This window comes from Glandiceps talaboti, chromosome 9, assembly GCF_964340395.1.
Source record: "Glandiceps talaboti chromosome 9, keGlaTala1.1, whole genome shotgun sequence".
NCBI lineage: Eukaryota > Metazoa > Hemichordata > Enteropneusta > Spengelidae > Glandiceps > Glandiceps talaboti.
In genome coordinates, this window is record NC_135557.1 from 14,603,495 (window position 1) to 14,620,212 (window position 16,718).

The 16,718-nt window shown below is 35.0% G+C and overlaps 1 protein-coding gene across 3 annotated transcripts in view; it reads right to left on the reverse strand.

Annotated features, from left to right (window-relative positions):
* Positions 1 to 1,251: 1,251 nt before the first annotated feature.
* Positions 1,252 to 16,718, reverse strand: part of LOC144440214 (serine/threonine-protein kinase SIK2-like) — a 64,576-nt gene continuing 49,109 nt past the window's right edge. For all 3 annotated transcript variants that reach the window (XM_078129521.1, XM_078129520.1, XM_078129519.1), the window contains exons 6-9: positions 9,673 to 9,843; positions 7,612 to 7,735; positions 7,180 to 7,394; positions 1,252 to 6,721 (exon numbers count right to left, since the gene is read on the reverse strand). In XM_078129521.1, coding sequence (XP_077985647.1) covers positions 5,102 to 6,721; positions 7,180 to 7,394; positions 7,612 to 7,735; positions 9,673 to 9,843 — 2,130 coding nt within the window. In that variant the 3' untranslated portion in view covers positions 1,252 to 5,101. The remainder of the gene's footprint in view (positions 6,722 to 7,179; positions 7,395 to 7,611; positions 7,736 to 9,672; positions 9,844 to 16,718) is intronic.

Genomic DNA, 16,718 nt, shown 5'->3' on the forward strand with positions numbered 1-16,718 from the left:
ACACACACACACACACACACACACACACACACACACACACACTACTACTACTACTACTACTACTACTATTACAACAATCACATGGAAGACTTCAAGTTGGTAGATTGTGTAAGAGATACTAGAACTTCATGTCCTCCTACACCACCCCCTTCCAATATTTAGTTACATCTTTGTTACATTTAATGGCTTTCTTAGTGCCGCAATGTATGTGCCTTTCTTTTAATTTATTCATCAATAACCACATTCACTTGTGAGCTAATATGCTATTCAAGGATGTGGGGACAGGCTCAGACTAGCTGTAGGTCACTATTTCCAGACTCCCCATTTACCCACTTTTATAGTTTATATTTATTTGGGTAAATAAACTAAATTAATGTAATATATTGTACACAATCTTACAATCAAAATATTACAGTTATGATCAATTTTACACACACTGCTATTGTCACATCTAAATATATGTACAACATTTAGATGCTGAGATTTTTTTGTAAGTGGAAAGACTCATGACCTAAGGGGCCCTGTCACTACAAGTTAAAATCCGAGTTTAGACAAAATATAAAGTCATTACTATTTTCCCGGTTGAATGATGGAACATATTTAGGAATAGTAGACCTTTGCAGTCTGGAAAATAGCGGTCATGTAGACTGTTTGACTCGCATCTTGAGCACCACAGAACCAATCACAGAGACGCATGTATGTTGTGCGATGTTGAACGACCAGAATAGAAATGCCTTATTTTTTGTTCAAACGTGTTCATCATGGTTTGTACAAAGTAACAGAAAGATATGTATAAAATTCACAATGAATGATCATAAGATTATCCACAATACACATGGTACCTGTGATCATCTCTTCCACACCACAACCATGTTAGCCCGTCTACAACACCGATCTGTAACTCTGATAGCGCTCGTACTTTCAGCTTGTTACAATAGCCATTCAAACTCAGTAATTTTGCAAGACCCCCAAGTCATTATCAGAATATGTATATGTTCATATTTACATAATATTAGCATAATGTGTATGCACTTGTGGGGGTCAAATGCTCATATACACAATTACTTCATTTGAATAAATAGCTTGATGTATGTAATCACTCCCCATTGCAACCAATCGGCTTATTGGAATATTTTCAAATATCATTACCCACTTGATATAGGCCTGCAAAGCTATCACAGTCACACATCAGTGTTGTAGACAACCTACAACCATGCAGAAATCAGCCAACAATGAAGATATTTTTCAGTGATACAAAAATTTATTTCTTGTGCATTTGAGGTAAGAAAATTGGGAAATATGCAATGCTAGGTGTCCTTACAATGAGAAAAGCCCTCTAGCTCTCCAATAAAATGTACAATATTGCTGATGGTTTCCCCTTTTGAAAAAAAATCCATATCGAGGGCAAATGCCAATGTTCTAGTACAACTCCATACGATATACTCAGACAAAACCATTCTTCTAACAGGGATAACAGGGTCAGCTGCAAGTGGTTGGTAAAGGGAAGGTTGAATACATTGAGGAGTATGTGTGCGTAGATCCAGCACGCTGACCACCCCTAAAATAGATTGGTATATTCTGAATTTGTTTATAAATGTCACATCTACGTCAGGGCCAGCCTTGTCATTGAACTTGAGTATTAATATTGGCGCCACAAAAATTTGACCCTTGATTTGACCTTTGACCCTTTGTGGCAAAGAAGTGTCAACAATAGCTTATCATTTACTAGACTGTATATATAATTTATTTATTGGTACTCCTGTTATTTGGTACGCAAAATTTGATACCTATCGCATAATTTTCTGGGTCGATTAATGAAAAAAACCCTTCACAAGTTGGTAATATGTTTGATAACCAAAGGTTCAAAGGTATCATCTATTGAATAACACCACAACAAGTGTATACATTTCCTATACTCTCTCACTTCCGAATCATACAGGTGGTGCAAAGGTCAAAGGTCATGACCCCAATATTAAGATTCTCGTTTATAAAGTCAGCTACAACATTTGGAATATGGTATTCTCCACTCAAAAAACATCATTATCTTCTACCATCAAAATTCCACAAAATAAATGTTGACAAAAGATCTTCTGCCGTGAAAATAGAGTTGACTTTTCATTTACAAGATGTATAAACAAATTTAAAGGGACAGAGACTAAGGTTTGGACTAAAATTATTGACAGAATTAGATTGACATTTATGTACATGACTAGGGAGTTCAGATAATTCCTCAATATGCTAGGGAGTTTTCAACATCCTACATTACTGGGGTTTTGATTAGAACTGTAAATTCCAGTATTTTGGTACCTCCCTATGTACAACTGTGGAAACCAAGCTTTCGGCTAACCAAGATAGACACAAACTATAACTATTGTTGCAACATGTTGATATAAGCTATCAAATGGATATCACAGTAAAGTGGCATTTCTGACTTACCGAGATCTACAAATTTACCTTTTGGAGAATTTCAGTTGCACTTTCTTGATTATAAGGTGATTGTGACAACAAAAACACCACTATCACCCATTTGTGTAATCTACCACATTAACTGCATGGAAGGGTTGTATTACCAGTGGTGTATACATGACGGTTACACAACAGAAATGCAGGGAATCCAGAATCGCTGCATTTCTGTTGTGTAACCGTCATGTATATGCAACCGGAAATGCCAACTTTTCAAGCAGTGATTAATCAAAATAGTTTTAGTTTACATAGATACACTGAAAGCTTGGTTTCTGCAGAAGTACTTTTGGAATTTCTACACTTCTCTACATGAGTTGTAATTTTTCACAATTCTTTCAAAATCAAGACTGGGTAGTTTCAACACTTTTATACATTACTAAGGAGTCTTGGTATTTCCTTACACGACTAAAGAGTTAAGATACTTTTTTGAACAGGACTAGAAAAGTATCAATTCATCCCAGATGGCTTGGGAGCTGGGAAATTTCAAAAAATTATAGGTCTTTGACATTTCTCTACAAACTTTGGGAGTTATGCTACATTGTACTTTTTAGAACATAATTTAATACATCTCATGTATTTGGGAATTTTGATATTTCCAAACATGGCTGAGGGGCTTTGACACATTTGTACAAACCTAGGGAGTTTTGATACTTCTTGAACATATTTAGCAAATTATTAATACATCCCATATGAAAAGGGAGTTTTTATATTTCATTTATGACTAAAGAACATTGATACTTCCAAACATGGCTACGGGGCTTTGACACATTTGTACAAACCTAGGGAGTTTGGATACTTCTTGAAAATATTTAGCAAATTATTAATACAGCCCATATGAATAGGAGTTTTTACATTTCATATATGACTGGGAGGCATTGATACTTCCAAACACAACAATGATGAGGGGCTTTGACAATTCCGTACAAAACTAGGGAGTTTTGATACATTTCTGTACAAAACTAGGGAGTCTTGATACTTTTGTACATGACTTACAGGGTCTTTAATATAACAACTGGTGCTAGGATACCATTTGGAAAGGGCGTGGGCTTTTAAATGTAAATAACATTTACAAGTATATGTTACACAGGTACAAATATACAACAAATAAATATATTTCAAATATAATAAATATGAACTTGAAAAAAGATTTTTTGTTTTAAATCTTTGTAACGCAAGATGGCTGCACAGCCGACATTCTTCAAAATATATCCATCAACTGTATCAGTTAGAATCTCACATATGGTCTTGTGTTTCTTTGAACTTAATCTCATGATCTTATTATATTAAGCTTTGCCTCGCAGTTACATCGAAATAGCGTACTCTTTCTCTCTCTCTCCTGGTTCATGATATTTACAATATTAACAAACAACAAGTCACTTCTATGGATTTAAGTCCAACAGCTCCTGTTACAAACTGCTAACACCCCTTTTTCATGTGGTATAACCCTACAAACAATAGGGTCATACCATTGGTATGAAAAGATGGGGTAAGCAGTTGTTTTTTTTAAAGCAAAAATTATAACTGCATAAATAACTTGAAGAAGATTATTATATAATAGTAGAGACATGGTGTAACCTTTGAATTTTGACAAATACGAAAAAAATAACATCCACATTTTTCATTGTTCCCTTGTGTCTAATCCTTATAAGCTTTCCTTAAACTTGTGAGTTTTGACTAGTAAATCTTTCAATATTTTGTTCAAAATTAAGAATTCGTCTCTAAGTGATTGAGACATGATGGGAATTATGACGTATCTTAAGATGCAGAGTGTAAAACTATGTTGCCTCTCTGTTAACCTTTACTCCCCTCTACTGATTAATAATTGCACATTTGCGGTTGGCAAGAAACGCAACTGGACTGCTAATAATTTATCTACACCAGAAGAAAAGTAAATTACGTGATAAACGAACTGTTCATATTTGGATTATTTCAGAGGTAAACATTTCATGTAAACTGGGGAATAGGGAGAGAACAGAGAGAGACTGTTTCATGACAAAAATTACTTATAATTTGAAAATCTACTTTTTTGGTTGGTGAATGAGTTGTACTTTTGATAATCGTCTGTCTGCATTTGTCTTTAAAAATGATTGATGTGAAACTAAACTGTGAATACATGATGGTTAATTTAAGAAAACCATTGGTCCTAAACATATGCAGGAAAATCAAAAATATTGTAACAGTCAAAAAGTCTGGATCCACTCATTACATGGATTCACTGTCTCAATGTCAGTTCTTTTTGTTGACCGTAAAAGGTCATTGCTGTCTTCTGGTCTTCCACCTTGTCTGTGAATGACAACAATGTAAGCCATTGTAGCATGGCTGGCTGTTCTATTTGGTAGCCACCGTAGTATGGCTGGCTGTTCTATTTGGTATTCATCACTGGGATTGACCATAGGTTTTTGTATCGATTACGATACTTAGTCTATTCTAACCTTCACAATTACATCTACTCTCTGTACTTGACCTCAGCTAGAGGATGACACGCACTTCATTTCAAGTTATTATCTCTCTGTCAGGGGCACCATTGGCCTTTTCTTTAACATTTCCATTATCGTTCTGTCATGCTCCGGAGCCAAATTCAACGGAGCTACTTTTCCATTCAAATCCGAACTTGCTACTTGACAAGGATTTTGTCAGCTCAACATGCTACAACTGAGTTTCCGGACTGATTTCCGAGTCCATCTGATGTGTCCATACTTTCATCAACTTCCTCAAGACTTTGCTGAGTAGGAGTCGCAGGCAGGATCTGATGTTGTTGAGCTTTTTCATAAGAGTCCTGTCGTAGAACACTAGCTGATGAATTCTCAACTGAAACTTGTGGCAGTAGAGGATGTTGTTGGGCCATTTTATATGAGTCCTGCCGCATCGGAGGAGGGGGTCTTCTCTCAAGTGTCGGTGACTGCCTGGGGTCCAGCTGCATCTGTTGAAATTGTTGATGCATTTGTGCCTGCTTCTGTAGTAACTGCCTCTTTTGGTAAAGATTATGCTGTAGCAACTGTTGCTGCAAGGTTTTTGCACTTGCTTGTTTTAGTGCAATGAGGTTCTGTGATTGTTCATCTACTGTGCGAGACCGATCAAAAAAGGCTGGCTCTGTGTGCATGTTGCGATTGAGTGCTATCAATTTTTGTTGTTTCTCAGGAAATGATTCACCAGGCAGATGACGCCAGGATTGTGGCTGCACTATATTTGGTTGTGGTGCCACTGGCCGATTTTCCTGCAGTAGATTATTTTGATCCTCTTGCACTAGTTCAGGTTGGGGCTGCGGGAGAGGCTGAACTGGTGTGAAGTACCGCTCACTGTTATCAGGAACTTCTTGTTGTTTCTGTTCTTTATTCCTTTGCACAATCCCTTTCACTTGACAGAGTTCTTTCAGTTGTTGTCTAAATGCTGAAGCACCTGCTGTCAATACCCCATCTGATGCCCTCCGACCTTCGCGGAAACTTACAGGTGAACTACATTGACTGTGGCTGCGTACTTGAGGGATATGTTGCGGCGTGATTTGATAGTCCAAATTCACAGCTTCGTCGAGAGGTGGTGACATGTTTGGTGAGTTGCAGGGTGCATGAAGAGGGAACTGACCCTCAGGTTGATTAAGTTTCAGGGTCTGCATGAGTTCCATGTCACACTGTGAGTCTATGGTTAATACAGAGCTATTATCCGTACTGAAGCTTGCTGTACTTGTGGTCGAACATACAGATCCCTGACTACTATTTTCAAAAGTATGTCGTCTCTGAATGCAGTAACTGTCCAACGGTTTCTCACTCTCTGCTTCTGACATGTCGACCTCTACTCCTTCATCGATAGACGTTGCCATCATCGTGTTAGGAGACAAAGATCGGACTTTCCTCACACATGGCATTGGCAATGACTCAAGCATAGATCCACTAATACCCTTTGGTGTTTGTATGTTTTCACTCTCACTAAAAGCGATTTGGTGTGTTAACTTCTTCTCAACACGCTCCATGTTAATGGGTTGTCGTGGCTCTGGTAACAACGGTTGTGGAGTTGTGATGCTGCCTCCTAGTGATGCTGCAGTGAAATATGTTGGTGCTGCTGGCACACTATGTTGGTGTGGCAGTGGAATATGATTACTTGGTCTTGAATGGTTCACCAGGGCTTGTTCTGCCACACAGCTTGGTCGTCTTCGCCTGGCATCCATTCTGTTGTCCACTGGGAAACTGCTTCGATGGAGCTTCAATCGCTCCACAAGCAAGTGATAAATTGCGGTGTAATGGTCATAAGCTTCTTTCCTCAAGGACTGCATCAAGAAGAAAACAGATACAACTCTATGGTTACAATAATATCTATGTAGTATAACTCTTACAGCAAATTTCAATTCATAAAATAATTAAAATTCAAGCACTTTTTATTAAACTTGATAACATACTAACTAAATGGTACACAAGTGAAAAGTAAATTATACATTAACCAATTTGAACAACAAAAATGATTGGTAATGGTAATTCCAACAGGTCAAAATAATTCTTGGTTCAAAGTTAAACTGTTAACAGTTTATCCCTTTTCACTAGATTTTTGACTTTCCAGGCAACCATCCAACCAATAGATTGGCAGTTCTCTCTTTTTTTGGAAAAAAAAATGTATGATGCTTAAAAAGGTTCCGGAAGCATAACTGTAGGCCATTCCCCAGTGTGACAGGTCATAGGCCATACACATCTGTATAATTTATTCTACAGAAATTGACTTCCTTGTACCCACCTCTTTGGTTTTTTGCTGATCTATTCCTAAACTCTGCATCAAACGTAAAACTTGTTCATTATACTCTCCAGGCCTTGCCATAGGTAGTTGGTCAAACAATACATTCCTTGGTGTTCCAGTTTCCATCTGCATCCATTTATGTTGCTTTATTTGTTCTATGGTGTATCTTTTCTCTGGCGAAATCACCAACATCTTTCTTATCAGCTGTTCACACTCTGCAGCAATACAGAAAGAAAATTTTGTTATACAACTTTTCACTAGAGTTTGATATTATTTTAAATTCCGAAAAACTTTGCCAAAAATGTGAATTTTGGTGGGGTTGGTGGCCGCAAGTGAGGGGCCTATTGTCTTTTAATCTTTCATCTATATCTTTCCTTACCTGTAGAGGGAGGGGGCTACGTGTAGTAGGAAGACTGGAGGTTATATTCTTACCTGTAGACATAAAGAATGGTATCCTAAATCTTCCAGCAAGAACTCTCTCTTTGAGTTGTTGTAAACAATGTCCATCAAACGGCAGTGCACCACAAACTAAAACATACAGCACAACTCCAAGACTCTGAAAAGTGAAGGAGAACAAGCTTTCAATATAAGACCTAGTATCAGCAGTATTAGCTTGGTGGTCAAACTCTCCTGGAAATGAGATGGGAAAGACTAGAGTCTTGAAATAGGGCATAGTCCTAGGATAGTAGCATGACCCGGCCTCTTATAACATCAGTGTTTGATTCAAACTATAAATTAATTTTTATGGCTAGGAAATTCAGACACTGTAATAAATATAGCAAAGCTCTTGAAAATTGTTCCCTATTTCCTCATTTCAGATTCAGGGTTCTCCCCAGCACCAAAGTAGTGCTGGCCAGTCAGTAATATAATAGCTTATTCAGATTATAAATGGTTGGTACTGACACCATGGGAAAGCAGGAAATGTAGAACAGTGTAATCCACTGCAAATGATACAATCCGATTTATGCTAGGGAGTCTACATATATTAGTATTACTAACCGAACCTTAACTACCTAGTTTGACTACAAATGTTTTATCTATTGTACAATCGGGCCACTGTTCTACATTCTACCCTAACTCCCTAGTTTGAATACAAATGTGTATCCATTGTACAGTCAGTCCACTTACCTACCACCTTGCCTAACTCCCTAGCTTGACTAAAAATGGGTATCTTATTTATCAATCACATTTTTAATTATCAAAAGTATTATTCTTTCATCTATGAGAAACTATTGAATGTCAACTATTGTTGTAGATTTTCTATTCAGCTAAAATGGTTACATATTAGTTATCAAAAGTGTTACACGACAACCTCATGTTTAATCGCAATATACACTTAAATTGAATTCAAACAGTCTCAGCACTTGTTTGTGTATGTTGACTATTGAGTCCCATAGGAATGGCATATTGATTAAAGATGGATACCTGGAAGGTTGTATTGTAAATTGCTGACAGACCGTATCAAGATTATCAATCCAAACCAACACAGTCTGCCATTTTGTTTGTACTTTGCAGTCAGTGTAGACTTCCCTTCCCTTTCACATTTACACTTAAATTCTGTGAACTAGAACTTTTTGACGACAAGGTGTTTTAGAACCCCACGGTATGTGTTACAAAAAAGAAAACCTGACAAAGTTTACACAGATTTCAATACATTTACAGCAGCCATATGGATGAGGATTGGGTATTTATTTTGGATTTTTAATTTATAAAATAATCTATCAAGGGTTTCTACTTGTAAGATCAAATACAAGCAACACAGTCTGTGTTTGTAACTCAATACATTGCAAAAAGCTAAAAATATACATACAAATAACAAAAACATTTTGCTTGATTACTAATCTTTTGCAATTTATTGAGTTACAAACAAGGACTTGGTCTATGTAGTTTTATATTGATTTTACAAGTAGGAAGCCATGGTAAATTAGTTTTATAAATTAAAAAATCCAAAATAAATACCCAATCCTCATCCATATGGCCACTTTCAATCACATCTTCACACTGATGAGATTTTAATTAGATTGATATTTAATTTTACCATCGCAGTGAGAATTTGAAAGAGTTCATACATTATCTTCAAGATATTGCTTTCCTGCCCATATTTTGCCTACTTTTTTTGTGTTAATTAACTTTTTATTCGAGTCCCAAAAAGGAGAAGAAAAGGTTACATTGAACAACAAAGAAATATTACAATATTATGATCAATGTATTGTAGAAAATAAGTCATGGTTGTGGACCAGTTAGTTGTAAATATTTTCCCCATTTTTTTTATGTGGTTATCAAGTTTGTTTATTTTGCCTACTTATTGAACAGTAGATGTGAAATAAATTAACTCACACCTTCACCCTGATGAGATTTTAATCAGAGTGATCTTCAAACTAATCACTGCAGTGAGAAATTGAAAGAGTTAATACATTTTCTTTAAGGTATTGCCTACTTACCCAAAGATAAGATATTGCCTACTTACCCAAAGATAAGATATTGCCTACTTACCCAAATATCCAGCTGGGGTCCATCATATTTCTGTCCTTCAAATACTTCAGGTGCAGCATAAGGTGGACTGCCACACCACGTCATCAAATGCTCCCCTGGTTTAAAGTAATTACTGAATCCGAAGTCTGCTATTTTGATATTCATATTGGCATCAAGAAGGAGATTCTCAGCCTGAAAATAGAACAAATTAATATTTGATAATTCTCTGTATTTGTTGTAGCCTTTTATCTCATTCTAGAGGGTCAAAATAGAATAACTTATTCTCAGTACCTGTAATAGCATTTTACCTCATTCTAGAGGGTCAAAAAAGAACAATAAGGTTGACTTATTCTCACATGCACCTATAGGAATGCATGTGAAGCGCATGGAACAGAAGTTATGGTGTCGACCAAGAAATTGAATGTTTGTTATTTATATGATGCACCTAGGCAGTAATATTCTATTTCAGGTACAGTGAATTAAAAGGCCATCTCAAACAATCCTCCCTTTAAGAATGCTTAGATTAACTTTGCATATCATAAGAATACTGATGGCAATATTTGGAAATCATGTAATTTGTATGGAAATCTGTCCTCAGGACGCAACTTTCTTCTTTTATACAAAACATATCAAAAAGATTTAAATCTACAGAATGTGATTTGAAAGCAACAAAGGGTGAGTGTTTGAAAGTATAATAACCATATATATAATACATACACACATTTCTGTGTATACAAGTGTGTGTACATGTATGGATAAGACAAATTAAAGTTAATTTAGATAGTTATTTCAGTTCTTTTTCAGATAATTTGACTGTATGTTCTCTCCAGGATAGATTGCAAGGATGATGGCTAATTTGCATATTATTTTGCATATAAATAACATTGTAATTTGCATATTAGTTTGCATAGTGATCACCATATAATATGCATGTCTTCAACACTTGAACAAACTCTGACATGTTTATTTTAACACATACATACAAGTACATTGAGGATCAGCCATTTCTCTTCATGTGAATGTATTATTATGATTTTGTTATTGAAAGATTACTAAAGCTCAAGGACGGTAGAACTTTTGGAGCACGGTAGAAACCTGCCAAACACGGCAGCCTAGACGGCAAGGATGGTGTTTGTACCGTGCTTTCTCTATAGTGGGGAGAACACTGTTTGATACATACCAAATGAACGATAATATGAAGGCAATGACAACGCTATATGCAATATAGTATCGTGTATGTTTTATTGTCTGTTGTGTCATTCTTTTACATTCTTAGTTTTAGTCCCATTTTTTTTATGAGCTCATGTGAAAAATCAATTTCCAATGCTTTGTTAGCATATGGCAAATAAAGTTATTATTATTATTATTATTAATATTATCAATATCTCATGAGATAAGATTGTACAGCAAAAGGTTATAAAAATGTTCACAGATTTGGTGATTTTTTTTTGAGTGTAGCATTCACAGGTAATATGAAGTGTGAAAAATCAATAGTTTGAGTTAAAATGTCATGATGAATATAAAATTAATAGATTGGCCGGAAGCAAACAATATGGGTGGGTGTAATTTCTCGATCAGCCTCCTTTGTTCAGTTTTTTTTGAAGCTGTGCCTATTTTCTTTTAGCTAGAAATACCAAAGTTTAATCCACCCCTGCAAACTACTGTCTATGCACTAGCTGACATTTCAATGTATTTATCTGATAACAATAGGTCCTACATTAAAGGTAACCTTTCACCTCGCCAGTCTCAGGAACTTTTCAAATAACCAACATGGTATTCTTTATATTTTTATACATTTTTTTTTCATGCTTGTACAGTTTAGTTGCTCAAGTTCTGGCTTAACCACTTATTCGTGTGCATTGCCTGAAGTTTACATACAATAAGTATTTCACAAACTACAAAGGAAAGAAATTTATTGATAAATTTGGCAATTTTTAGTTCAAATTGATCAGATATGAAATTGAATATTGAAAATTGATACTTCGACAAGAGAAAAACAAATGTCCTGATTATATATACACCCATGATTATTTAGTACATCATAGCAAACAATATCAATTCATTGATGAATTTAGCAATTTGTGACGAGATATGATCCAAATATTATGAAATGGGCATGTTCAATGCTGATAGTTGAAAACAAATTATGTATTGAATGCACAAGTGTGATATGTGTAGTAAACACCTGATGGGGGAGGGGGGGGGGGGTGAAGGGGAGATGTGTTGATGTGAAAACCAGGACATGTTGGGACAAGACTCCTGTACACTAAAGGCCCTTAAGTGAGCTCAGTGTGGCAATTATTGCTTGTTTATATACTATAAAAAATAGAATATAGAAAATAGAAACCAAAAAAAAAATTATTTTGAAGTCCATTTATTCTCTATAATCATTTATTCATTTCCTAAGTTGTTATTACAAAGTACTCTAAAATAAACAACATCATGAGATAAATACTTTCTAAATTAAAAATTTGTGTTATCCTGTTTACCAATCTGTATCTCCCAAAGGCATAACAAACAGATCATTACTCGCCATTATTCAATTTTTTAAAATCAAAACCACTGTTTGTGATTATTAATGTTATTTTCAGGATATGTATACCTGGAACTGCTGTTTTGTCAATTGATAAAAATAAGTGATGAACTTTTTATCCATGCTAAATATAGATAATTTCTCACTTCATTATTTGATCAAGACTTTGTGTCACTTTCAAAAAATATTATGCTAAATATTGTTTATGAATTCTGTTGTCCTATAGGGAAATATGAAAATACTGATGACATTAGGTCACAACTCAGTGACTGTGTGCTGAAATTATGTTATGACAAATATATTATGGAAATATACATATCACATACATACATACATACATACATACATACATACATATATACATTCATACATACATACATACATACATACATACACACTCACACACACACACACACACACACATACATACATACATACATGCACATACATACCTACATACATACCTACATACATACACACACACACATACATACATACATACATACATACATACATACATACACACATACATACATACATACATACATACACCCCCCAAATCATATAAACTCAGCTTTTGCCCCTTTAAAATTATTCATTTAAGAAAACATATGATGTGAAAATGAAGTGGAAATATTATGAAAATTGTAATCTGATATGCAGCAATACATTTCTTGTCCTAATGACTTGCTCCGATTGGAAGGAACCCATATCGTATTTTAATGATGTTATTTTGACATTCGAGTTTTTTGTAACCATCACTACTAGTCAATCAGTTGTTATAAATTTCAGTTTTAAATGTCAAAAAATCACAGTGGATCTCATTATCCATTTCCTGGTAATCAGTACGGAAATCATGCGTAGGAGAGAAAACAACCTCTATAGCATAATCTTCACGTTTACTGCCTACACTGTTATGATCGGAGATGGTAAAAAATTTAGGCTTTAGAAATTTACACAAATTTGTCATCCAGATATTTATTAGTGAAGAGCCATGTCTGTGTTGATGGTGGGCGTATGCCTAAGAGCTTTTATATCTATGAAGCGAAAAAGAAGGGATCGAAACGCTGGTTCTGTTATTGAGAATATATATTAGGTTCTATTCACAGCAAAGAAAAGTATATTTGTAAGTTAATTGATAAGCAGAGTGTATTCAGATAGGAAAACGTATCCATCCACAATATTGAAAAATTACTCGTCAATTGATAGATGGACTATAATCCTCTTAAACATTTCATCAAAAGAAACCCATCACCAACTTTTAATTAAACTTTTATCAACCTTAGGTTACACATCCCTTGAAATTAGTGGAATGGCCCAAAACTGGGAAGAATTCTTTACATGACAGTAAATTCATAATTATATAGTTAAGAAACTGTCCTAGAGTGTATAGACAGTGGACCGATCTACTAAGAGTCTGACTTAACAGTTCCTGTCTGTGTTAGACTCTTAATGAAACATCGTTAAAGATGTGCCATATCATCATCTCCTTAACCTTTGACCCACATCTTTGATTACCCATGTCACATATATCCAAGTGATAACATTCTGAAAAATGTTATGACTTGATGTAATCACTAACATTGTTCATGGATGAGTCAGCAGGAAAACCCTACTTTTAATATGGCTGGGTTGTTTTCATTTTGTACAATGGGAGACCTCATCAAACGAACCTACAATATCTCTCTCACATGCAAATACACGTGTTCACATAAACACACACACACACGCACGTACCAACACACATACCTTTGGACACAAACAGACAGATACAAACACACACATACACATACATACACACGCACACACCTAAAATGTCTTGATAATAAATACTAACACTCCTGTGTCGGCATCCCTTTGTAATTACCTAAGCTTCTTACACAAGTACCATTAGTTATTCATAAGAAAAATAGTATTAAATGTTACTAAAAATAACCTACATTACTGTAATTAAGCATTCATCAAATTCCTGGTGACTCTATTATTTGTATATAAAATTGAAAAAGAATTTTATTTTTTTTCTTTGCTACAATAAATTTGAGGTACTAATTCTTATGAAAGGAAACGCTTTCTTTATATTTAGGGAACATATTCACATCTGTAATGGTTATACGTAAAGAGTTGTATCTGCCACCTGGTGAATGCAGAATTAATAAAGACTGTCGAGGCCATAATTCTCAACATGTACGTTTGTAACGCCTACTATAACTATGAGAGCGTGTTCAACGTAGGATTTTGCCAAATAACATGCTGCTTTTAGTAGATGGCTGACATTTCAAAACTTTCCTTCAGCATCTATTTGCAAGGATTGATTTTACTACTGACCTTCAGCTAAGGCTTTTTACCTTTAAGCTCAATCTGCAATCAACCGTGGGAAGAAATTAAGATGTAGAATTTGTGCGTGGGTTTGTCTTCTACTAGTCCTTATACCAGTGTCTAATTATGCATCAATAGTTCCCTAAAAGGTCTTTCTTAGAGGAAAACAGATGTATGTAAGATAAGATAAGGTAAGGTAAGGTAAGATGGGATAAGATAAGATAAGGTAAGGTAAGGTAAGGTAAGATAAGGTAAGATAAGATAAGATATAACTTTATTACAACTGTATAAAAAAGTGACAACTTTATTTGGGTACCTAAGTGTAATAAAGATATTAAAGAACACTAAAATGAAATAGGCTAATGTTAGAAGTATATACTAGTATTAAAAACAATTTTCTTGATTAGATATTTTTACATGAGTTTAGATATAAAGAGAGCATTTATAATCTTGTAAAACATTGCCTCCTTCATTAATTGGCAAACATCAAAATAGTCCACACCAAAGAAATACACAACCTTCCAGTAAAACTCATCAATCCGCATGATTGAATCCCAGGTTCTAACATTAGTGTTATCTTATTAGTGGACGTTAAAGGGCCATGTTTCAATACCAGGTTCTCACATTAGTGTTATCTTATTAGTGGACGTTAAAGGGCCATGTTTCTATACCAGGTTCTAACATTAGTGTTATCTTATTAGTGGACGTTAAAGGGCCATGTTTCAATACCAGGTTCTCACATTAGTGTTATCTTATCAGTAGACTTTAAAGGGTTTAAAGGGTAACACTGATTTAAGACCATACCCTTATACATATATGTTCTTATAAAGATCATGAATAATGCAGGCAAGGTGTGAATTTCTTGTGTGTTCTGACAAATCCGAGGGAACTTTTTGAAAAGGCCGATGTGCAGACAACTGAAAATTGTATCCAAGTTCTGTGTACGTACTTTACAAGAACAGGCCGTGTACCCCCATAGGTCACAGTGATAGCAGTAGATGCCAGTTTATTTATATATATAATATATACATCTACTTCCCATTTACTAAGCAATAGGGGTACAGTTACATTTTAAAGCATACAAAAACAAATAAAATCCGCAATTAGGCTATTTTTATTCCTTTTGGAAACCACATGGGCTATCAATGTTTTATTGGGGATATCTGTAAGTATCTACCACGTGCAGGCATGACTAAATTTCACAATAACACACAGGCACACCATGCCTTCATTCTTTGATTTGCTCCATAGTTAAATGTGGATGTTTAAAAATATTTTTCGTACATGAAGCTTCGAAAGACTACTTGTATTTGTGTTAAGGACTTCTAATTCTACATATCATGAATCAAATAACCAGGTGGCATGTAAAATATTATGCATATAATTTGTAATTTGCATATAAATGTTACATTAACATCTGTTGACCCGCCTATAGTGTTTGTTCCAGTACAACCTTGATGATGAACATACATGCAATGAAAAGTACTTTTGATCAATTGTTTTTGTGGAGAATATACAATTTTCATAACCGTTATTCTGACATATTGTCATTTATCCTTTCGCTTAGTAGAAATTAACACAATGACATCTTTAAAAATAATGAACAAAGTTCACAGGACAAGATGAACAAGTCCAACTATCCAACGGAGGTACTTAACATCATTCTTTCATTGCCTTTACCCATTCAGAGTGACCCTTTCCATAGGCTTCTTCATGTTATATCTATCAAACCAGGATTGCTAATCATCAGAATCATAGGGAGTCAAATCATGAAAAAAAAAATCACAACTTTAGGTAGTCTTTTATGTCATCAGCCCTACACCACAAAAGTCAATCATGCTGTGTGTGTGGTATGCCATTGACGTAGAAGATGAAACAGAGAAGTTTTACTTGACCATCCTAAATGATGTGCATCCGACTTACTACCAGAAATAACACCAACATAATGATAAGTGAGGACAAGTTATCCAGTTAAGGTTACGCACCATTACAATGAACAAGCTAATGGCAACATTCCACTACTAACTATATGAGCACTGTATTTATACTTTCAAATTCCTAAGAAGGTTAACAGAGTTCTTTATCCCTTGAGATATAAAGAGACCACTAACCCCATTTTAACATCAATAACTGAATTCCCTCTGGAATGTTTTATGCAAATTGAAAATATGCACATAAACACTTCTCCAAGCTTTTTTGAACACTGCACCTAGGACAG